Source organism: Peromyscus eremicus, chromosome 7, assembly GCF_949786415.1.
Source record: "Peromyscus eremicus chromosome 7, PerEre_H2_v1, whole genome shotgun sequence".
Lineage (NCBI taxonomy): Eukaryota > Metazoa > Chordata > Mammalia > Rodentia > Cricetidae > Peromyscus > Peromyscus eremicus.
Window position 1 is genome coordinate 18,576,984 of NC_081422.1, and position 24,943 is coordinate 18,601,926.

The 24,943-nt window shown below is 40.6% G+C and overlaps 1 protein-coding gene across 2 annotated transcripts in view; it reads left to right on the forward strand.

Moving 5' to 3' along the window:
* The window catches only part of Bbs9 (Bardet-Biedl syndrome 9), a 434,048-nt gene that overhangs the window by 114,847 nt on the left and 294,258 nt on the right, over positions 1-24,943 (forward strand). For both annotated transcript variants that reach the window (XM_059267526.1, XM_059267527.1), the window contains exons 7-9: positions 7,622-7,706; positions 14,333-14,516; positions 15,158-15,287. In XM_059267526.1, coding sequence (XP_059123509.1) covers positions 7,622-7,706; positions 14,333-14,516; positions 15,158-15,287 — 399 coding nt within the window. The remainder of the gene's footprint in view (positions 1-7,621; positions 7,707-14,332; positions 14,517-15,157; positions 15,288-24,943) is intronic.

Below are 24,943 nucleotides of genomic sequence, written 5' to 3' on the forward strand. Positions count from 1 at the left end.
TGTAATTGGCTAATAAAATAGGCTTTTAAGACATAATTCACCTTCATCTTGATATTGATATTTAACTACTTTAAAGTTAATTATATTCAGATAAGAGCATGTATGGGCTTTGGCCTCAAGCTTTAGTGTGTGTGTGACTCTCCTGGCCAGGCTGTTGCTAATGCACATTTACACATACCCAGGCTCTATGCTTTAATATAATAGGCTTGTGGATAAGACACGGAACTTACTGTTGTCAATATAAACTGTAAGTGATTTAAATTTAGAATTGGGTGTTCTTTTCTTTTCCCTCCCTTCCTTCCTTCCTTCCTTCCTTCCTTCCTTCCTCCCTCCCTCCCTCCCTCCCTCCCTTGATTCCTTCCTTCCTTCCTTCCTTCCTTCCTTTTTCTTTTCTTTTTTCTTTTCTTTCTTTCTTTTTTTCTTTCTTTCTTTCTTTCTTTCTTTCTTTCTTTCTTTCTTTCTTTCTTTCTTTCTTTCTTTCTTTTTTTTGAGACAGGATCTGGCTCTCTAGCTTAGGCTGGGTGAAGCTGTAATCCTCCTGCCTCAGCTCCAATTTAGGATTGAAGACATGTACTATCAAGCCAGTTTGTTTTCTTACATTTATGTATGTATGTATTTTTGTCTGTATGTGGACACATGTTTGGAGCAGGGCATGTGTGGCATGGTACATGCCTGGATATGAGAAACAGCTTTGAGGGAGTTGGTTCCATCCAGATCAAACTCAGGTCACTAGGCCTAGCAACAAGTACTAGCCTGTTGTACTTTTTTTTTTTTTTTAAATTCCATTTATTTATTTTTAGTGTATAGGGATTTATATGTGCATGTGTGTGTGTGTATGTAGGTCAGAGGACAGCCTGCAGCATTTGGTCCTGTTTTCCCAGCATGTGGGACCTGGGGAATTGAATCAGGCTGGCAGCAAGTGTCTTTCCCAGCCACCCTGCCAGCTCCCTGTTTTACTTTTGTGAGAACATCATTTGTCCTGCATCGGGGCTAAGGGTGTTGGTGTTTCAGTCCTCTTGGCCATGTGGCCAGACTTTGCAATATCTTTCCTTCTCTTTTCCTGACAGAATTGCTTAGCTACAAAGCGGCCCATGAGACGGGGTGGGTGGGGTTGGGGGGAGGAAGGGTGCTAGGGAAGAAGAGCAACCAAAACGAAGCATGCATGAAAATGCAATCATGAAAGATATTTATGTGCTAACTAAAAAGCAAACAAACACAAATCTCTAAGCCCCCAAAACAAAACAACTGAAAGAATTCGTGCCATTCACTTTAATTGTCTTGCTTAGCCCTTCCCGTTGAAAGGTGTTCAGTTTTCACTTAGGCTTATGTTCTTATTCCCCAGTTCTAACCAAGTGTTCGAAAGACATCAAATACATCTGTAGATGTAACCATCTTGTTAAATAAGAAACACAAAGCCAATGCAGAGATGAAAGCCCAAGAGGTCAGAGCTAAGAGCCTTACCCTTCACTGCTGCTGCTGTCCTCTTCAGCCAGCCTCTACTTCCTGTGTGTTTATGTTTATATAGACTTTCTGTTCTGCCTTCTCATTGGTTGTAAACCCAACCATATGACCTCCTCGTCACTGCCTGTCTGTACAAACCTCCAGGTCTTCTATGGTTGACAATGAGATGAAAGGCGTGTGTCTCCATGCTGGATGTATCCTTGAACACACAGAGACCCGCCTAGCTCTGCCTCCCAAGAGCTGGGATTAAAGGCATGCGCCACCACCGCCCAGCTTCTGCTATGGCTTGCTATTAGCTCTGACCCCAGGCAACTTTATTTATTAACTTGCAAATAAAATCACATTTCAGTACAAATAAAATATCACCATATATATCTGTATGTTTATAGCTTTCCTTTTTATTGAACACTTAATTTGTTGTCATTGTTGCCTGTCATTGTTGCCCAGGCAAATCCCTTATTCCCAAGCTCCAGTGACTTTCTTGCCTCTGCCTCTTGAGTGCTGTGATTACAAATGTGGGCCTCTCTGCCTAGCTTAGCTGTCCTCCTAAATTACCTCTTGAAGCCCATTTTCTGTTAAAAAAGAATCTGGATTTTCTTTCATACAATTAATCCTCTGCATGCGCAGGTTCCACATTTACAGATTCAACCAATCTCATAGTGAAGATGTTTAAAAAATATATCTCTTATTTAAAATAAAATGGAGCTTTCCCTCTTGCCGTTATTTCCTACACACTACAGCCCACACTCTATCCATTTCCATAGCATTTGCATTGCATTTGGCATTATAGGCAATCTAGGGATGATTTAAGGTTCACGTGAAGCAGGGCCGTGAGACAGTTCAGCTGGTGGAATACTTGCCACCTGAGCACGAGGACTTGTGAAAAGCAGACTGTCATGGCCTGTGTGGCTCTAGAATTCTAGTGGTGAGAAGGCACAGGCAGGAGGATCCTGGTATTTTGTTGGCCAGAGAGAGTGGCTGAATTGGTGAGCTCCAGGTTCAGTGAGAAACCCTGTGCAAAAAATAAGGTGGACAGTGATAGAAGAAGGTACTTGATTTGAATCCCTGCTTCTACATGTATGTGCACACAAGTATGCACATACATGCACTTCCTCCACATAGTTTTTTATTTTGTTTACAGCAAGGGTTGTCATTGTAGCTCAGTGATAGAATACTGTACTCTATCCTCAGTATTGAAAAAGAGTAAGGGAATATCCATAGTCTGTGTTGCAAATACTATGCTACTTTTTATAACAGACTTGAGCATTGGCGGGGTTTGGCAACTGTGGGAGTGCCAAAGTCCTGGAACTAATTCTTTATGAATTCCCAAGGGCAATTCTGTTGAACCATGTGCTCTTTATAATCTAGCCTCATTTACCTCTGTGATTGTGGACTTTCAGATTTGGAAAGTATCCCTTTTATAGTTTCTAGAGAAACTGTGCTGTGATATAGGCCACTGCACAGCTTCGCAGGGGAAGCTGACAAGGCTGTATGTAGGAGCCTCCTAGAGGAAGTGTATCAGCTACTTGTTCAAGTTTACTTCCCTAATGACTCGTGCAGTCACTCCTAAATAAATCGAAGACTAAGCATTTAAAGGCTCACCAGTCAATGGCTTCAGAGTCTGCCTAGCCCTAGTCAGAGTGGTGATCATCAAGAAAGTAAATGACCACAGGTGCTGGCGAAGAAAGAGGAAAGAGGGACTAATATTCTTGCTGGTGAGAGTTTAAACTTGTGCAGCCACTGTGGAAAGTATTATGGGAATTCCTTAAAAAATTAAAGTAATACAACTCTGGATATATATCTGAAGGACTCCTGAGTCAACATAGTCCAAACACCCATGTTGATAGCTGCCTTATTCCTAACAGTCAAGACACAGAACCAGACTAGATGTCCATTGACAAGGAACACATGAAGATGTGCTACGTACACAATGGCATTTTATACAGCCATCAAAAAGGAAATCATGAAATTTGCAAGAAAACTGGTGCAACTGGAATTAATTGTGTTAAGCAAAATAAACCAAATTGCCTGGCACCCCTTGATGTGACAATATGTTTCATTTGAAAGTAAATGACTTGGGGAGCTGACTTTTGTAGTATGTTTGACAACAATTCATATTTCAGCAACCTGTTGCTGTTTCTATGATGTGATATGGCAAGTCACTAAATCATGTGATTGCACTTGCAATTGGTGTTCCATGGATCAGTTAAGCATTTGTGGCCACTAGGTCAAAAATGCCACCACTGCACCCAGATTTGCTGTGTCTGTGATCAGCACCGTTGAGTTCTGAGTACACTTCTGACACGTTCCCAACATCTCCTGCCCTGGGCCTGCGTTTTCCTTCAGCGGTCTCAAAGGAAATTTTGTTCTTTAGCTTACCACCGAGTACTTGAATAGTAGGAAAAAGATCAAGTGCTTTCTTTGTTTTAGATTTTCCAAGTCTGCTTGGAATTGTTGGGCATCATGTACATTCTTGGTCACAGTTAAGAGGAGTTAAGGAAGAAGCATAAGAGAGATGCTGTTATGGGTTGGTCATCATCTAAGTAACTGCCAGCTATGTTTAAGAAACACAGTACTCTTCCTAGCTGTCTTCCAGGAAGAGAACAGGTCTGATTTGGAAATCAGGAGTCAGTGTTGGTTGTGTTCTTGCTTGCTGTCTAGATGCTAATGAGGCTACTTTAGGGGCTCATGTAGTCCTCAGATGGAATAATAACTCTGTGTAGCTATATAAAATCTTCAAAGGGCTCAAGGAGCTTTGGATTTTTGCAACAATCCCATTAATATCCATGTCATCATCTGGTAGATTGGAGTCTGCAGGAAGTAAACTACCTGTGTAATTACTTGCCTGGGGGTTGGTTTATAGTAGGACCAGCTCTGAGATTTCTTGTCATAACTGCATGCTACTTCTGCCCCCAACACCTGCAAAAGGAAAATAGCCCCTATTTGGAGCTTGGAATGTGAGATATGATTTTGTTTTGTCACCTTTGGGGTTTTGAAGGTCAGTTCAAGGTTAAGGTATAGACATTTGCTGCAGCTGTACACTTTAAAGCTTGGTTTTGCGAAACTCACATCCTCTCCTTGCTACTTTTAAGGCCTTCTATCACATGACTCATTCTGCTCTGCCATGCCTTTCCCCTAGCTGCCATGGCCTTTCATGCCCCATGTGCTACTTCCTTCTCTGTGAAACATTTTCCCTCCTTGCCAATGTGGCCAAGTTTTATTCCATCTTTAATATGAGCTTTCACGCCCAGAACCCCCAGGAACCCAATGACTTGATGTGCCATCGTGTTCCTCTGACATTGTACATCCTGTCTATGAGCCCAGGGCATCCTGAGACACTCTTAGTTGTTGGAATATGACCAGCACAGGAAGTTTGGAAGCTCCTGATGAGTCAGATCTTGTGTTAGTTTTTTTTTTCACTGTCAATTTCTGTTATAGTTCCTTTTTATATATTTATAGAAGAAATGAACTTTACATATGTTTAGCTTCCATAGTATAGAAGCTCATTGTTATTGTAGTTGATTGTAAGTTTGATAGAATAATAATGAAATTATTAAATGAAAAGCTTCTAACAGATTCCCTTTCTGTCTATTGAATCATAGTTCTTTGCATTTTTCCTCCAGAGCTAAGATGAAAATTTAGAGATAGACATATTCAGATGATTCTTACTGCCTAAGACAAAGGTGTCTGAGAATGGAAAGCTTCTGTTCCTTGTAGTGTTCTACTTAATTTATAGCCATTTTAGTGTCCTGCTGAGATTCAAGGTTAATTTTTGTTGTTGTTAGAAATGAAACATTGCACATCGAGTTAGGATGGTGTAGGTTGGTATATGCCATAGTCCGTTTTGTGTCCTAGACCAGAATATCAAAGACCTGGTGGTTTATAAAGACTAGCGATTTCTCTCTTCTGCTTCTAGTCACAGGCAAGTCAGAGATCATATTCTGGTTCCTGGTGAGGGTCTTCTTGTGTCTTGGTGGAAGACACAGGAATATACCCAAGAGAAGACTAGAGATGCACCTTACGGCCTCAAGTGCTTTAGTAACTGGGTAGTTGTCCGTTGCTGTCCTAGAACATCCTGACGAAAGTAGCTGAGAGGAGCAAAGGCTTTATTCTGATTTACAGTTCCAGAGGGATAGAGTTCGTTGACGACAGGCAGGGCAGGCCTGGCAGCAGGAGCGGGAGGCTGGCTGATCACATTTTCATCCACACAGCGGAAGCAGAGATTGAGAGAACAGGAAGTGGGGCTATGCTATACAACCTCCAAGTCTGCCTCGCTCATCCAGCTAGACTCCAATCTGCAAAGGTCTCACAAGCTTCTGAATGAGTGTCCCCAGCTGAGGACCAGGTATCAGATACATGGGCCCCTGGGAAAATTTCTCAATCAAACCAACACAATTACTGCTGATCCACTCATGAGAATGGAGGAGCATCCATTTGGCTCCTTTTTTCAAGCATGTAACGTTTTGGGATTGAGTTTCTAATATGTAACTTGGGGGACACATTCAAACCATAGCAGTGTATGGTATTTGAGTAGCTGTACAGTTCTGTGCTGGGATTGAGCCCCTGTGCTGTGTAAGCTGGGTAAGTGCTCTGTTGAGCTGCACCCTAGCCCTGGCTTGGCATATCCACATGAGTTTAGATCCTCTACACCTTCTTTGTTCTTAGACATCTTTGTCTTAGTTAACAGGGATTGTCTGAATATATCTGTTTTATAAGTTTTGTCTTATCCCTGGAAGAACATTGCAAATCATTGTGATTTAATGGTAAGGAAAGGAATCAGCTTGAAGTTTTTTTTTTATTTAGAGTAGATAATTATTCTAAAAAAATCCTATTAATTAATGGGAAGTAAAGAAACTTAAACTTTATTGAATAACTTTATTTGTGTATTGAGTGATATTATAAATTGTTTTTTGTTTTGTTTTGTTTTTGAGACAAGGTTTCTTTGTGTAGCCTTGGCTGTCCTGAAACTAGCTTTGTAGTCCAGTCTGGTCTTGAACTCACAGAGATCTGCTTGCCTCTGCCTCTCAAGGGCTAGGATTAAAGCATGTGCCACCACCACCCTGCTTTTTTTAAAAAATGATTTATTTATTTTTATTTTATGTGAACTAGTATTTTTCTGCATGTATGTCTGTGTGAGGGATCCCCAGGAGCTGGAGTTATAGACAGTTGTGAACTGCTGGGTGGGTGCTGGGGATTGAACCCAGGGCTTCTGGAGGAACAGCCAGTGTTCTTAAAAACTGAGCCATCTCTCCAGCCCCCTATAAATTATTTTAAAGAATGGCTTGAGATAAATGTTATCATTGAAGTGGAAACTGTAACATATTTTTAGATCATTCATAATGTCCATTATTGAGAATGTATCAAGTATCCAGTGAGTCACTGATTTCTCTGTCTTGATAAATCTCTATCTGTCTCTTTGCCTTTCAACCCCTTTATCAATAATTGGGAATCTAATATAGCTTGAGCATTCTTAATGTGAAACTCTTGGTTATCCAAAACATTTTGAGCACTGACATCATGCTCAAAAGGCTTGGCTTTCGGAGCACTTTGGAATTTTTACATCATGTTGCTAGACTGTAAAGTGTGTGCACAAGCCTCCTCTGAACTCTGAAACACTTTAGTCCTAAGCATTTTGGATGAGGAATAAGCAGCATGTACATGCCGGGTGCTGTACTTGTGACAATTTGCTTTTAAATTCTTCTTGTAGGTTAGCAATAACTATTTTCATTTCATAGCTGGGAAGCTATAATGGAGTGAGTAACTTGGCAAAGTTCACCAACAGTAAGTAGTTTGGCTGGATAGTTTAAATATAATACTTCTATAGCGTATGTGTGAATAATTTCTACGACACTGACTGTTCTGTATTATTTAAGTTCTTTCTTGTATGTGGTATTTAGGTGGTAGACTTTCTCACCATCATTCACTACATCAGTTCTCCAGAGAGCCTTGGTACTAGTGCTGGGTTCACAGTAGTGACGTGCAGATGCCACGTATCAGGCTGATTATTTCTATTGTGTGTCATAATAAAACTCATTAAAATTTAAGGTTTTTAGAACTAAAGAAAATGTCTTTTACAATGTTTATGGATTATGTGCCTCTGAAGTTTAAAGTGACTTTTACTTTAAAAATATGATTTCATGTATCCTTTGCTTTCAAACAGGTACCAAGTACTTGCCTTTGCGACGGATGCGGATAAGAAGCAGGAGACAGAACAGCAAAAACTCGGTTCTGGAAAAAGACTAGTTGTAAGGCCTTTAATATATAAAGATGTCAATGATGCCATATATTATCATATTTGTTAGAGAATTCTTGGAAGAAAATGAAAGATATATTTTGATAAGTTTTCTTATAGAGTTCTATCAATGACAGAGATTGAATTGGCTGTTGTTGAGCTGTGGAGCATGTCCATCTACATGCCATGATACACCAGAACATAGGTAATGCCACTACAGCTGTGCATTTAAGAGTTTATAAACCAACACAAAATTTTAAACACCTTTTAAAAATTTCTATTTTCTTATCTTTCTTTCTCTCTCCTCTCTATCTCTTTTTTTCTGGGCTTTAAAATCTTTATTTTCCATTGAACTAGAATCTCTGAAAACATACTGTAGCTGAAGTTTTCCTGTGTCCCTCCTGGTCCTGCAGCCACTCAGACCCAAGTAAACACACAGAGGCTTATATCACTTATAAACTTCATGGCCATTAGCTTAGGCTTATTACTGACTAGCTCTTATACTTAAATTAACCCATAATTCTTATTTATGTTTAGCCATGTGGCTTGGTACCTTTTTTCAGTTCTGCTTCACATCTTGCTTCCTCTGTTTCTGGCTGGTGACTCCTGACTCTGCTCTTCCTCTTCCCAGAATTCTCCTTGTCTGCTTATCCCATCCATACTTCCTGCCTGGCTACTGGCCAATCAGCATTTTATTTATCAGCCAATCAGAGCAACACATATTTACAGCATAGAGAATGTCATTCCACAGCAACATACATAGTAGGTCAATATTAAACTGACTCGACAGGTTGTATGTGTATATTTACACACACATACATACACATATGCACACACTTACACATTTCCACAGACACATTCACACACACACACACACACACACACACACACACACACACACCAGCACTTTGAAAGGGAGCAGGAGTATATATAGCTTATGGGAGGGGTTGGAAGGAAGAGTTGGGGGGTAGTGAAAGGTTATACATACAGTACACATATGTGAAATTAAAATAAAAACAGGTGAATTTCTAGATGCATATGACCAACCTAAGTTAAATCAAGATGAAGCAAATATTTCTTTCACTTTTTAATTGAAAATAGATTTTTCATACAATGTATTCTGATTATGTCTTCCCCTCCCCCTACTCCTCCCAGATCCTCTCACTTCCCCACCCACCCAAATCCACCCCTTTATCTGTCTTATTAGAAAACAAACAGGTATCCAATAATAATAATAATAATAATAATTAGTAATAATAATAGTAAATAAATAAAATAAGAGAAAACAAATAGGACAGAACAAAGGAACAGAAAAAAAGCCATTGTAACAACACAAGAAAACCATAAAAACAAAATGGGAAACTATGATGTATAAATAAAATATCTGTAAAGTGGGGAAAAAAATAAAGCTCAGACAGAGCATTATGAGACAAAACATACCTCCAGAAATGCCGCTGAGTCTGTTTTCTGTTGTCCATCTACTGCTGGGCGTGGAGCCTGGCCTCCTGGTTTCTATACCCAGTGAAACTCCACGGGAGAACTGATTTTTTCCTGTTCCGCGGTTCGTCCACTGGAAATAGCCTCCGGGTTAGGGACGGGGCTTGTGTCTGCTTCCCTCTCAGCACTGGGACAGCATCTGGCTCAGGCCCATGCAGGCCCTGTGCATGCTGCCAGCCCTGCTGTGTCTCCCAGGTCTCCTCCTCCTCTTCTGTGTGCTCCCTGAGCCCTGAGGGGCGGCTTGATGGAGACATCCCATTTAGGATGGAGTGTTCCAAGGTCTCTCCCTCTGCACATTGTCCAGCTGTGGGTCTCTGTGTTTGTTCCCATCTGCTGCAGGAGGAAGCTTCTCTGGTGATGGCCGAACAAGACACTGATCTATGAGTACAGCAGAATGTCATGAGGAGCCATTTTATCGCTGTATTCCTTTAGCAGGATAGTAGTACGAAAATAGCTTTTGAAACTGACGTGTTCCTTGTCGGTTTCACACGTGTGCATATGTTCTGGTCACAGTTATCCTTCCGTCTCCTCACCACCCACTCCTATCAGCCCCTCCTCCACCGCATGTTCTCGCCTTACTCTCACATTTTGTAAAAACCACCTCTTTAAAAAAATAGATTTTACACATTCATTTATTTTTTTTATTTACTGTGTTTGTGTGTGGCCAGACCCATGTGTACCTGTGTGTGTTTATGTGTGTCTCTGTGTGTGTGTATGTATGTGCGCATGCACACGTGTGTGTTTGTGTATCTGCCAGTAGACAGCTTGCTGAGTTGGTTCTCTCTTTCTATCATGTTCTGGGAATTGATTATAGATCTTCATGCTTGGTAGCAAGCTTCTTTATCCCCTGAGCCATTTTGCTGACCCAGAAAAACATCTCTTTAATGTGAAATTTTTGTACATTATATTTCCCTGTTTATATGAGTTTTCCTTGGGCTAATTTTTAGGTTTTTTTTCCTTAGCACTTATTTTGAGCAGTTGGGATTCTGACGTCTTTCTCCGTCCCCCTCCTCCGTCTATGTCTGTCAAGTTTAGTACTTGCTGAGCCTCCTGCATCTGTGAGTTTAGAGTTTTCATAAAATTAAAGAAATTGGGCCAATCGATTCTTCAGATATTTTGTGTGTGTGTGTGTGTGTGTGTGTATCTCCTTTCTATGGACTACTCTAATTATACATATACTTAACTTACTCAAGACTGTCCCATGGCTCACAGATTTTTCTTTTCATTTTGTTCAGTTGATTAATTAATCTTGCAATGGCAAAGATTGTGTCTTGGGCCTCATACAGCTTTTTGCCACCCAACGATTTCATTTCCCATTAAAAAGTCATTTATTCTTGCTCTTTCTCTTGGAATAATTTTTATTGCTGTAATTAAGACCACTAATAACTTTTTTTCTAGTGGAATGAAACCCATTTGGTATAGATTTCATTTCTGTAAATTCAGTTTGAATGTTTGTATCTCCAATATCTCTATATAACTTTTTGAAGATATGAAATAGTTATAATACTTATTATCTTGGTTTTCTAATTCTCAACATCTGTATCAGTTTTGAGTTAGTTTCAGTTGATTTATTTCTCTTCTTTGTAAATCACATTTCCTGCTTGGTTTTATTTGCATGATTGGTAATTTAAAAGTTATTATTAGATGTCAGATATAGTCAATTTTATTTTGTTGCATTTTAGATATTTTTGAATTATTACAGGCTAAGCTTAGTCTTGGAACACAGTTGTTTGAAAACAGTTTGACCTTTTTGAGCATTGTTTTAAAGATTTATTAGGTGGAACAAAACTACTTATTATACAGCTAAATTTCCCCACTCCTGAGACCAGATCCTTCTGCGTGCCCCGCCAGTGCCCCGGGGCCATGAGCTTTTGAGCATAGAGTCAGTCCTGTGTGGATGTTGGGCACTGTTACCTGGAATCCTGGGGGTGGCTTCCCTGGCCTTCCCTAGTTTCTTTCTGTGAATGTGCTGCTGCATTCTCAGGTGGACATTTGAGGTAAACTTTCCATAGGTCTCCCAGGGTTGGTCTCCTCACTGAATGTGTTGTGAACTCTAACTGCCTTAGTTTCTCTGGACTCTGAATTCATCTCCTCAGTTCAGTATGTCTGCTGGGCTCTGTCTGGTTCATCTTCCCTGCATCCTGGTCTGAGTGATCTCTCGTGAGGCTTCAGGGGACATATTATCCACTATAGTTGTTTTTGGAGTGTAAGACAGCATTTTCCTTATTATCTTACAAGCCATTGTTTTATGTGTTCTGTGCATTTTGTGGTTATTTCAGGTGAGATGTTCTCCTTTCCTATTGTTCCTATAAATTTAAAGCGACTCTTCAAATTCTTTCGATCTGTTCTTTCCTCACCCACCCTTAGGTTTTATTTTTGTTTGATTTTTTTTTTTTTTTTTGAGAAAGGGTCTAGTGTAGCCTAGGCTGGCCTTAAACTTACTATGTAAAATACCCAAGATTAGACTTAAACTTTAATTTTTTTTATTTTTTAACAATTCCATATATGTATCTACTAGGTTTTGGCATTTAAAAAATTATTTATTTATTATTTTTATTTTATATGCATTGGTGTTTTGTCTGCATGCATGTCTGTGTGAGGGTGTCAGATCCTCTGGAACTGGAGTTACAGACAGTTGTGAGCTGCCATGTGGGTACTGGGAATTGAATCCAGGTCCTCTGGAAGAACAGCCAGAGCTCTTAACTGCTGAGCCATCTCTCCAGCCTGGTTTGGGGCATTTGAATAACCCCCACTACCCTCCCATTCCCTCACTGGAACACTTTCTTCCCGACAGGGCTTCTCTTACTTGAGTACCTTAAAGTCTTATTTGAACCTCCTGAGGTAATTGTGTTTGCTTATGTCTTAGTCAGGTTTCTGTTGCTGTGAAGAGACACCATGACCACAACAACTCTTATAAAGGAAAACATTTAATTGGGGCTGGCTTACAGTTCAGAGGTTTAGTCCAGTGTCATTATGGCGGGGAGCATGGCTGCATGCAGCAGACATGGTGCTGGAGAGGGAGCTGAGAGTTCTATATCTGGGTCATCAGGCAGGAAGAGAGAGAGACACTGAGTCTGGCCTGAGCATCTGAGACCTCAAAGCCCATCCCCAGTGACACACTTCCTAAAACAAGGCCACCCCTACTCCAACAAAGCCACACCTTCTAACAGTGCCTCTCTTTATGAGCCTGTGGGGGCCATTTTCACCATCGTAGCTTATATGAACCTGAGTGGGAATTTACTGAAGTAGGGGTAACTTACCAGTGTCTACACCATGGAAGAAAAATGAACCCTGTCCCATAGCACTCACTAACTGCCGTAGTTCTGCACTGAGAGCAGGACCTTGAGAGCTCTTTATTCATGCATGGTAAGAGGGTGACATGTCTAATCTGATGTTACTCTTGTGCAGGTAAGCGTAGCCAGTGAGTTCAAGAGTGCAATGGCCCTGTCAGGTCCAGAAGGCACTTTTCATGCCGTTCCTCCCCAGCATCTGGTTCTTATATTCTTCCCAATCTCCCTTCCCCAGGATTTCTTTAGCCTTGGAGGGGTAACACAGATGTCCTGTTTAAGGCCAGCATCCCAGAGTCACTCATTCCCCACACTCTGACCTGTTTTGGGTCTCTGCCTTAATCATCACTGACTGCAAAATGCTTCCCTATTGGAGGCTGAGAGCAGGACTAATCAGTGGGTATAAACATAGCGTTAAGAAGGCAGTTTGATTCCATGTCCATTTTGAAGAAAGGACAGCAGTAGGTTTTCCCCTAGGGTCAGTGACCTCCCCAGCTTTTGGCCAGGTTTACGGAAAAGACATGAGTTCACTCCTGAGGAGCAATCCCTAAATACAGTCAGAAGTGATTTGTTGCCCCCATAATGCCATACCACAATTACTGTGGTGAGCACATCTTGGCAGGCACGTTGTTATATTGTAGCTGATGGGGCCTACTAGTGACTTTTCTCCCCCAGACACATAGCACCTGGCCTTAAACTCTCAGTCCTTCTGAACGCTGGGATTGCAGGCATGGCCCACCATGGTTGAGCTTATTTCCTTTTTACGTGTTACTACTGTTTGTTAGTAGACACTAACTGAGGCTGCTCATTTCTTCTTGGTGCAGTTTTTGTCTTCTTGTGAAGCTATCCTTACTTATATCCTTACACACATATCAATTTAAAAATATTAACTCTTGCTGAATTCTAAACACTTTCTGCATGTGTACTTTATGTTTTTCCTTTCGTTATTGTAAGAAGCATTGCCTAACTATTGAGCATACTCCGTGGCAGTAGACTTCTCTTTGGGTAGTTCTTAGTGTAGAGGAGTCAGTCTGTCTGTCCTATCATCACTTGGTGATGGCTCAGTGGAGGACTGCATGTGGATGCATTTTAGAGCCGTCTTTGTTGCAAAACATTGTTCATAACAATATTAGCTGTGGGTTTTATTGATTATGATTTATTGATTTGCATGGTAAACATGGTAGCTTTAAAAGATTAAGTTTGTTTTTAAACTGATACATAAAAACATGAACATTATACATGTACATGGAGAGTCATGTGATGTTTTGATTTGTGTATACATTGTTTAATATTTAAATCAGGTCTAACAAACCAAACTTCTCCAAAAATCTATCATTTTTTTAAAAAAAAGATTTATTTACTTTTATTTTATATGCATGGATAGTTTGTCTGAACGTACGTCTGTATACCACATGTGTGCCTGTGGAGGTCTGAAGAGGCCATCAGATCCCCTGTAAGTAGAGTGTGACGGTGTGAGTCCCTGTGTGGAGCATGTGCTCTTAGCTGCTGATCCATCTCTCTAGCCGCCTTCATTTCTCTGTGGAGGACCTTCAGACTTTGTCCAGCCTTTCGTGCATACAGTCCGTTACTGCGACCACTATTCCACTGCCCCTGATGCTCTTCCCAGCACTGCACGGAGCTTTCCTGATGAGTGCCCTGGAATCACTGAGTACCAATATTGTCTGCTAAGAGACAGGCTAAAACCTACAAACACTAGCTCCAGTGATGGTAGGCAAGCCAGCCTCAAAAACAGCCCAGGAAAGCAGACATCTTGGTTTGCTATAAAGCAGTTTCTTTATTTACAGTGATATGAAAATGACGGACCGTCTACATCACTGTTGGTTTTGCTTTTCAGGTGGACTGGACTCTGAATATTGGAGAACAAGCTCTTGATATTTGTATCATCCCTTTTAACCAGTCTGCATCTTCTGTTTTTGTTCTTGGTGAGAGAAACTTTTTTTGCCTGAAGGATAATGGGCAGATTCGATTCATGAAGAAGCTTGATTGTAGCCCCAGCTGTTTTCTCCCGTACTGCTCAGGTGGGTAAGATTTTCTGTTATCCTTTCCGTATCTCACGTATCACGTATATACACATATATCAACATGCATACACACATCATAAAAAGCCACACTCAGACACATATTTTAAACATCTAGGAAAAGAGTTTTTACTGAATATATAATGGAACCTTTAACTTTGATAGTTTTAGTAGACATTTGATATAAAGCACACGTGGTTTTGCCAGCCTTGGACTTTGTAAGATCACTTGTAGACTGGCTTCCAGCTCATTAATGCTTTCCATAATGTGACTATTCAAGAATCCTTCTGTGAGAATATCACTCTTTTATAAGCAGAGCAATGCTGTCTCATAGAATGACTTACAGTGAATGCCTGTCAATCATTAGTTTAGATGTATGATATGTTAATAAAATTCATACCTTCTGGATGAAATGTGAACACCTTGGCTGATATCCATACTTCCTGTCTATAAAATGATTTGTTTCTTTTTTGCTCTTGGTTTCTTGAAGTTGAAAGCTAATTTCTTATCACCTAAAATCTTTATGTGTTAAAATCAAGATATTACAATTAGCGTGTGATAAATTTCCTGAAAGAGACAGCTGTGTACCATTTTGACTGGCCTTTTCCTTACTATCTTCTTTCTGTATCTTCACCCTGCAGTTTCTGAAGGCACAATAAATACCCTGATTGGAAACCATAATCACATGCTGCACATTTACCAGGATGTGACGCTGAAGTGGGCCACACAGCTCCCCCATGTTCCTGTGGCAGTCAGGGTGGGCTGTCTGCAGTAAGTGGTTCAATTTAACTTTTATGAAAGGATTTTTGTTTAGTCTCACTTTCTAGCCCTGGCTGGCTTTGAACTCACAGCACTTTTGCCTCAGCCTCTGCACCTGGCTCTTATTAAATACCTTAGTCAAGGAGTTCTGCAGAAATTTTGTGGCTTCACTGAAGTGTTGTAGTGTGACTGTTAATAGTAGAATTTTTTTTCTTGGAAAAGTATATAAAAATTCCTTAATTAGCACCATTAATTATTTTCACTTACTATTTCTAAGAAGTTACTCCTTTAGAATTAAAGGTGAACAGTGTTGAAGAGAACAGGGAGATACTTTTCCTGGTGGATTATTTTCTTTAATGTGAAAACAGAGAGCCACACTCACTTGTAATTCAAAACTTGCTTCAGACTTGCTTATGTTAGGTGATGCTGAGTTGCCTATGTTCACGTGCTTAAACAGTTCAGAGTGTAGGGCAATTTTGCACTTGAAATGAAAGAAAAATAAAATTAATATCAGTATTAAACTCATGACACAGTTTGCCAGTGAGTAGCTTCGAAAGGTTGTTAGTGTAAGAGTTGAACTCCTGAACTGTTCTTGAGCAGTTCAGCTCGTGTATCAGGACTGAAGAGCTAAACTGAAGCCTAGAAACAACTTCTCTAAAGTCTCCATGGAGACTCAGATCCCTTTCATTCTGCTCATTAGAATATTTATTGCGGAAGTTTCCATTGATACCCGTAGTGTCCAGTCAGGATGATTTCTTCCCCAAATGAGGAACTGGATGTTTACTGTTGGATACAATGAGGAGCACTCACGGTTGTATTAATGACTAAGGTATAGCATGCACATTCCCAAACTGAAGTCTGTGTCTTGAATACATTGAATATTTGTATTATTTTATGTGTATGGGTCTTTTGCCTCTATGTGTGTCTGTATCATGTGTGTGCCTGGTACCCAAGGAGGCTAGAAAAGGGTGTTGGATCCCCTGGAACTGGAGTTACTGATGGTTGTGAGCCACCTTTTGGGTGCTAAGGATCAAACCCAGGTTCTCCAATGAGAAGCAGTCCTCTTAACTGCTGAGCCATCTCTCTAGCCCCCAAACACTTCTATGTATCTGTGTATCCATGTATCTATGTATGTATCTATGTATCTATGTATGTATCTATGTATCTATGTATGTATCTATATATGTATGTATGTATGTATGTATGTATGTATGTATCTATGTATCTATCTATGTATCTATGTATCTATCTATCTATCTATATCTATCTATCTATCTATGTATCTATCTATGTATCTATCTATGTATCTATCTATGTATCTATCTATGTATCTATCTATCTATCTATCTATCTATCTATCTATCTATCTATCTATCTATCTATTCATTCATTTTTAAAGCTGCTTTTCCCCTTGAGTAGGATGCAGGACTCGTAAATCTGGTCCTCTATAGAGTTTAGTCATGTCTTCAGCTACAGGAGGAATGTTTTTATTACCATCTTCAGATCATTTTACTGGTTCTGAGGCTCTCTGGAACTCACAGACATCCACATGCCCCTGCCTCCTGAGTACTGAGATTAATTACATGGGCCACCACACTGGCTCACTGGAGATATTTACCTTTGATACTTCAATAGGTTGACACAGGTGCTACCTACATTCTGGAACTTGAAACATGATTGAATCCTTCATAGTTTGCTGCACGCATGTCCACAGGGGAGTCGTGTTCACTGAGTGCATATTGTGTTAAAAGAATGTTCCTTTTTAAAATTAGAATATCATTGACAAAGTTTACAGCTCCTTCCATGTTCATACTTTTAAATAAATATGATCAAGTCTCAGATAGATGCTGCTTCCTTGTATTTTAGGAGAAACGGCCATCATTTATTTCTCATTGCTGTGCATTTAACAGGAATTATAGGTTGTTGGTTTTTTTTTTTAGTATCCAAGTAATAAACTATTTGAAATTGGCTTTTGCAGTGTCCACCAGATTTTTTAAAAAAAATTTCATCCAATCAGACTCACCAGACATTTTACATCAAATTTAGTTAGAAGAATTTAGAACTGGAAAACCATCTTGCCAGCAGGGAAGTTTTGGCCATTTCTCTTCCTGGAGAGTAATTCTTTTTTTTTTTTTTTTTTTTTTTCCCGAGACAGGGTTTCTCTGTGTAGCTTTGTGCCTTTCCTGGAACTCACTTGGTAGTCCAGGCTGGCCTCGAACTCACAGAGATCCGCCTGGCTCTGCCTCCCAAGTGCTGGGATTAAAGGCGTGCGCCACCACCGCCCGGCAGTGGAGAGTAATTCTTATAGCAGTCCATACATTCATCCAAGAGCTGTTCTCTTTGGTTCCATAAGTGACCACTAGGTGCAAAAAGACAGATGTCCCATGGTGGGTTTGTGGCCCACCTAGGCTCTCCAGGAAGCGGGGGATGTAATTCTATTTTAACTTTAATATTTTATTTATTTATTTTTTGTGGTTTTAGAGATTAAACCTAGAGCCTTGAATATATTAGGCAGTTTTTCTGCCCCTGAGCTATATACCAGGCTAGGAGCTAGTATCTTTACTTACTAAAAAAGTCATATATATATACATATATACATATATATATGAGTTTGGTGGGAAGAGAGGCTATTGATAGTATTTTGTTGAAATAGTAGTTTGCATTATATACAAGACTTTCAAAAGTTACCTTTCTCTAGGAAACGCATATATTTTAGGTACCTATACTTCAGAGAAAAGCCTGTATTTCTTGTAGCTTTTTAAAGATCATATGCTGTGGGATATTCTGTATGGCAAATGTGTTGCTCTGATTGGTTAATAAATAAAACACTGATTGGCCAGTAGCCAGGCAGGAAGTATAGGCGGGACTAACAGAGAGGACAGTTGAGGGAACAGGAAGGCAGAGGGAGAGACTGCACCCACCGCCAGGACAAGGAAGATGTAAGGTACCAGTAAGCCACGAGCCATGTGGCAAAGTATAGATTAATAGAAATGGGTTGAATATAAGAGTAAGAGCTAGACAATGATAGGCCTGAGCTAATGGCCAAGCAGTTTATATAAGTGTCTGTATGTTTATTTTAGAAGTGGGCTAAGGGACTGCTGGGACTTGGTGGGACCCGGAAAGCTCTTCAGCTACAATCGTAATTCTAAGTAACAAAATGAAAATGTTGCCACTAGTATTTTCACAATTTACACATAAATTCTATTCATGCAGTTGGAGATTTTAAAAAATGTATATATACCTTTAAAGGATAAAACTAGATTATGCCTGTTAAAAAATTTCATGGCTTTTAGTTATTCTGGGAAGGGCTAGCACAAGCAACTCCCTCTTGTTGGTGTGAGGCCGGGCTTGGTGATGGAGCATAGGCTGGTGTCACACTTCACGTTCTCCGGTCTCAGCTTCCCAAGTGCTGGGATTACAGGCAAGCACTGCCATGCCCAGATGCCTCTGTTTGAGGTCTGACATCTTTCTGCCTTGTCTGAACCATGTTATCCGGATGCATTGTTCATGAACCTTTTGCTGTTTCATTCTCCACTGACCCACGATGATGGGCATTTTAGTCACTTTTCTATCACTGTAATGAGACACCATGACCATGGAGCTCCATCAACTGGGGTCCAAGTATTCAACTATATGAACCTATTTGGGGCATTTTTATTCACACTGCCACACCAGGAAATGATTCATCCTGGTTGGTTTGGTTTGATACCACATTAGTGGTAGGGAATAAGTCACAGATGTCAGAGTTAGGACAATAACCCTTTTGGCTCAGTTCAAGCAGTTGATGTATAGAAGTGGCTGAGGTCATCCGTTCTGCTTGCTTTGTGGGTGACACACTAGCATCTCAAAAATGTTGTTCATGCTCCTATGCCAGAAGCTATTCTTATACAAGGAAACCTTTACAGAGGCAAGAGTTCTCTGAAGGCTGGTAGGTTCCATTTTAAATAGGTATAAGTTAGTTTTAGGAGCCAGTACCTAGAGGACAATCTTAACGTGAACCTTGATCTCAGAGAGCAGACTAAAGGAATGCTGGGAAGAGGAAGAGCAGAGTCAGGAGTCACCAGCCAGACACCAGCCAGAGGAAGCAAGATGACAAGGCAGAACTGAGAAAAGGTACCAAGCCATGTGGCTAAATAAAATAAAAGTTATGAGTTAATTTAAGTGTAAGAGCTAGTCAGTAATAAGCCTGAGCTAATGACCAAGCAGTTATAATTAATATAAGCCTCTGTGTGCTTACTTGGGGGACATGAGTGGGAGAGATTTGTCCCAACTGCCAGTGGCCGGGACACAGGAAAACTTTCAGGAGGACAATTTCCCAAGTATCCAAAAGTATGCATGGCTGTCCAGCACCAATGTTCTGACTTTGGTCTCTACTAGCATTTTGTTGTAATTGTTTCAGAGTATTTCATTCCCCAAGGTGGAGGTCTTGAACAGTGTGGGGAATTGTAATAGGCCAGACAGAAATGAAGATATTCTAAAGAGACATTTTTTGTCTCTCAGTCTAGAGTACCAGACTATCCAAAGAAGGGACCTAGAGATATGGGAATTCCCCAGGAATTTCATGTTGGGAGAACCTGTCTCCAGACTCGAGATTTCACAGCCCTAACCACTTGTCAGGCCACCTTAGAGCCTGAGGCGGAAGCTGGGCAGTGATGTGTGCTGGGACTGCTTAGAGATTCAAATCAGGCCTTCTGCTTGGACCTTAATCTCACTTCAGGCCTCTTGTGGATCTCTTTGTCTCTCTTGCCAATGTAGCCACATCAAAACAGCTCCCTTTTTATTTCCATTATTAAAAGTTCTCATTGTAGTTTTATCAGAATTTAAAAGTAATTTTTAATAACTTAGCATAACATGCTTACGGTACTGGCATAAAAACAGACATGTAGACAAATGGAACACAATCCAAGATCCAATCATGAATTCGTAGAACTTCAGCCGTCTGATATTTGACAAAGATACCAAAGCACACACTGGAGAACAGAAAGTGTCTTCCACAAATGGTGCTGGGAAAACTGATGTCCTCAAGTCAAGGAATGAAATTAGACCCTGTCTATCCCCTGCACAGAACTAACTCCAAATGTGTCACAGACCTGAATGTGAACCATGACACACGGAAACTGCTAGAAGAAAGCAGGCAGGACCTACAGGATACAGGTGCAGGAAAGGCCCACGGATTGAGGCCAGCAAATGAGACCTCCCTCATAGACCTGCAAGGCTTCTGCACGGCTAAAGAAACAATTAATCAAGAGAAAGCCCAGAGTGGGAGTGAGTCTTTGCCAGGTATTCTTCCGACAGAGAATCAATACCCAGAATATATAAAGAACTCAGAAAACAAAGAGTCAAAAAATGAATGACCCATTTCAAAAATGGCCTTGGGGTCCGGACAGAGTTCTCAAAGGAAGAAATAAATGTGGCTTAGAAATATCTAACAGAATGTTCGTTGTCCCTAGCAATCAGGGAAATGCAAATCAAAACAACTTGGAGATTTCACCTTACCCCAGTCAGAATGGCAAAATTGACAAGACAACAGACAAATGCTGAAGGGGATTGGGGGTGGAGACCAGGGCGGCCGCTGTGGAAGTCAGGTGGACAACAAAGGAAGAAAAAGAGCCCAGGGGTAGGACAGCAAGCAGGGTGCATGGGAGGGGTGGAAGGGGAAGGGAGGGGGGAAGTGATGTAATTTTAATATAAAAAAAATCGTATAAGAAGGCCATTATTGTTAAAATTATAAACACCGAAATAACTTCTGCTTTTTATTACATTGAAGAGTGAACCTGTCTGTTAGAGACTTTCTTGGATGAATGTGTTTATGTGTAGAGGAATTCACTGCTCCTTTATTGTAGCTTTTCCAGTGAGTATGAAACACTGGATTCGGATCAAGTGCGTGTAATTATCCCTAATAACAGCGTTTTGCTCAGAAACCGACACACTCTGTTCCCCCTCCCCCACCACCTACTTGGCAGCCCTGGTTCTCCCTGTTCCTTCTACTTTGATTCTGAGCCTGCACCTCCTTTTTGTACTGGATTAAGGCTGATTTATGGGGTGGCTAGCTGTTCTTCTAGTTTAATGATCTCTCTCTCTCTCTCTCTCTCTCTCTCTCTCTCTCTCTCTCTCTCTCTCTCCTCTTGTGTGTGTGTGTGTGTGTGTGTGTGTGTGTGTACACGTGCGTGTGCATGGTTTAATCTTACATGGATGTGCAATAAGCATTCAGGCTGGAGAGTCAGGATCCTGAATATTTAAATTCCCAGCTCTTACTGCTTCCTTCTGTGTATGAAGTAGACCCTGGCTGAGTGGCTTGCCTCTGCTGTGCTCAGTTTCCCAAGTGGCAGATAAGCATCATCTTGTATTGGTAACATCATTCTCTTGAGAGATGTCAAGTATATCTAAATGTGGAAGCATTTGGAGGGAGGTTGGACATGAGGAGAGCCTTTCCAGACATAGCCTGCAGCCACAGAACCATGCTTTACAGTCAGTGCACCTCACTCCTTGACCTGAAAATAATTTCTAGAACTTTGGGGTTTTCTTTGAGGCTTTATCCTAAATATACACTTTAACTCTTGGCGTTTATGTTTTTATCCTTAGCTTCCATCAATGTAATGTGGAAGAAATTCCATTTCTTCTCTGGATTTTCCAGTTTCTTTTGTCTTTGAATCTTACAACAACGCCTTAACATGGTTTCCTTCTACACATTTCTTTTGCATTTGTAATTTTGTTGGTGGAGTGGATAATTCCCCCACCATTTAGTATACTCTCTATATTTGCTTATCATACTGAATAATTATGCACACAGACAAACATGCTGTGTGCTGAATAAAGGCTTAAAAGTAATTTTGATTTGTTTTATGTGAAAGGAAGGGATGACTAGAAAGGCCTTTTAGTGGAAACCCCGATTTGAAGTGTGAAAAAACTGGGACTCATATAGAAGAAAGGATATAAATAAAAAATTATATTAGCAATGTCCATGTAGCTAAGCACATCCCTTACATAGGGCCTGCCATTTGGTTGCGTTGCTTTGCATAGACTGTTGTGTGGTTCTTTGGCTTGAGGTAATTATACAAAGAAGTTATTTATTTATTGTTATTTGTCAGTTATGGCTACAAACCTCAACAAGTTCTCCTTATTAAAGCAGGGATCACGTTCTCTGTCAGGTTTCTGGTGTAAAACACGGCGTTACTCCATCTTCAGGGAGAACGTAATAGTCAGTAGAGAGCCAGCTTTCCCTTTGGTTTTGTTTAGTTCCACAGTAAATCTGCTCATTTGCTTGCCGAGATGTTCAAAAGGCTGCATAGCCCAGGGATAAGGAATTGTATTTAGGATGCTAGTTGGGTGCATAGTCTTTTGTTTTACAAATTAAGTATTTTAATTGTTAAGTTCTGCTTATTACCAGGCATCCCCATGGAATAGCCTCCTTAGTCACACTGTCATTGAGTCTGTCAGAGTCTCTTAGGAAAGCAACTCCAGTCTCAACGGAATACTCCGTGTTGGTAGGAAGAGTACCCTAGTGTTTTAGTTGCTGGTTCTCCAAGCTCCAGCAGATAAGAGGGGTAGGCCGAGGTGGGGCAGGGCGGGGGACTTGTGAAATGGAGTTCAAGGGCTGAGGAAAAGTATCTGGGTTTTCCTACTTATCAAAGTTTCACCACCTTAGCTCTAGAGAGCTTTGGCACCAGGTTGGTTCAGGGTTAACAACCTAACAGCTCCAGGTGGACCAAGAAGCTCTGGACAGGAGGGTTCACTTGACCTATGATACCTGTGAAGACTTCCGACCAGGGCATCCACACTTGGAGCTACCACATGATGACTGCAGGGGAATTCACCTACTACAGATGGACTCCTCCATTCCCCAAATCACCGCTTTCCATCCTATAATAACCCCGAGATCCCCACAGCACATGCACAGTCTCACTTCCTCCCAGGGCCTGCGGTCCTCCTGTTCTGATTAAAGCCCAGTTCTGCTCTGGAGATGCCTGTCTGCTGTTCCTCGTTTCCACATCACCTCCGTCAATCCCTGTGGACACATGCTGACTGAGAACTACATCTACGTTTATGTTGCTCTTCTCTTGGAATACTTGGCCCTTGCTGTAACTTGAATTTGACCTGCTTTCAAAGTTCATGTGAATTTATTTTTTTCTATATATCTCTGTTTCGCAGAGGGGAAAATGTCAGCTGCTTAATGGAGAATATAAAAGGGAAAATAAGGAGTTGTGTTTTTTTTTTTTTGTGTGTGTGTGTGATGTTAGTTTGTTTATTGCGCATGCACACGCGTGGGCAAACCGTGGCTTGTATGTGGAGTCTGTCCTGTCCTTCCCCCATGTGGGTTGTAGGGAGTGGATCCAGGTTGTGAGGCTTGGCAGCAGGGCCTTCACGTGTTTGGCTGTCTCACTGTCTTAGATTTAGTTTTCTTACTGTTAATTCTTGCATGGCCTGTATCTCAGAACTAACTTTGGTACAAATTTGAGTTATTAACAAAATAAACGAGTGTACATATAACTTCCTCTGTAGGCTAATGTTGGATGACTTAAAAGTTAGGATCGTTGTGTGTTTCCTGGCAGGAAGAGCTTGAGATGCAGAGATGCTTGTCACTGCTGTGTCCCCACAGTACTACATCCTCAGAGTCTCACATTCATCCAGTAAGACAGTGTTTAATATGCATGGTGTAACAGTTGAGTAATTCTCTACCTCATCTAAAGAAGAGGTTTGTGAGAACCATGGTTGGTACATTTTTGCCCTTCAAAAGAATAGGATATTTTAATCTCACTGAAAGTGCGATTCAAACATAAAATATATCATTCTTGAATAATATTTTTAATAATATGAAAACTGTTATTATTTAAATCCTCTTTATACTTTGAGTTTGGTGTTTGTAAATAAATGACATCTTATCTGTTAAAATAGGGCTTTAAGTCTTGGTTAATTGACATCTACACTCCGTGGAATCTGCCATCAACAGACACATTCTAAAATGGCAGCCTGTGCTCAGTGGTATGGCTGCTTCAACAGAGAAGAAAATACAGTGATCCTGTTCATTAAAATAAGGCGTTTTTAAGGTCCAGAGATCATTTACTAGTTAAAAGTTTGTACCGTTCTTACAGAAGACCTGAGTTTGTTTCCAGCACCCACGTGGCTCACAATGCCTGTCGCTCCAGCTCCAGGGATGGCAAAACCTCTAGCCTCCATGGGCACCTGCATAACATGCACGTACCCACACAGACACACATGCCTACATATGACTGAAAATTAAAAAGTCCTTTACAAATAAGGTTATTTAAAAATCCACAGCCTCTGATAGTTTAGTAGTTAAAATACAGTATAAATATGTTTTGCTTTTGGATACATTTTTACCTTTCTCATTTGTATTAATTTCTAACAGCAAACTTCTCTCTCCTCGTTCCCTCTTTTCCTTATATTTTAAATAAATAGGTATAAATCATATTAATTAACAGCTGAAAATTTTCAAAAGATTTACTTTTATTCATGTTTATGTGGATATATCTGTTTATATTTGTGCATGTGCCCATGGATGCCAGAAGAGGGCGCTGGAGTCCCTACAGCTGCAGTTACAGCAGTTGTGAGCTGCCTAATGTGGGTGCGGTGCGGCGGACTTGAGTCTTCTGGATGAGCAGCCAGCATTCTTATCTGCTGAGCTATCTCTCTAGCCCCCTAAAGTAATA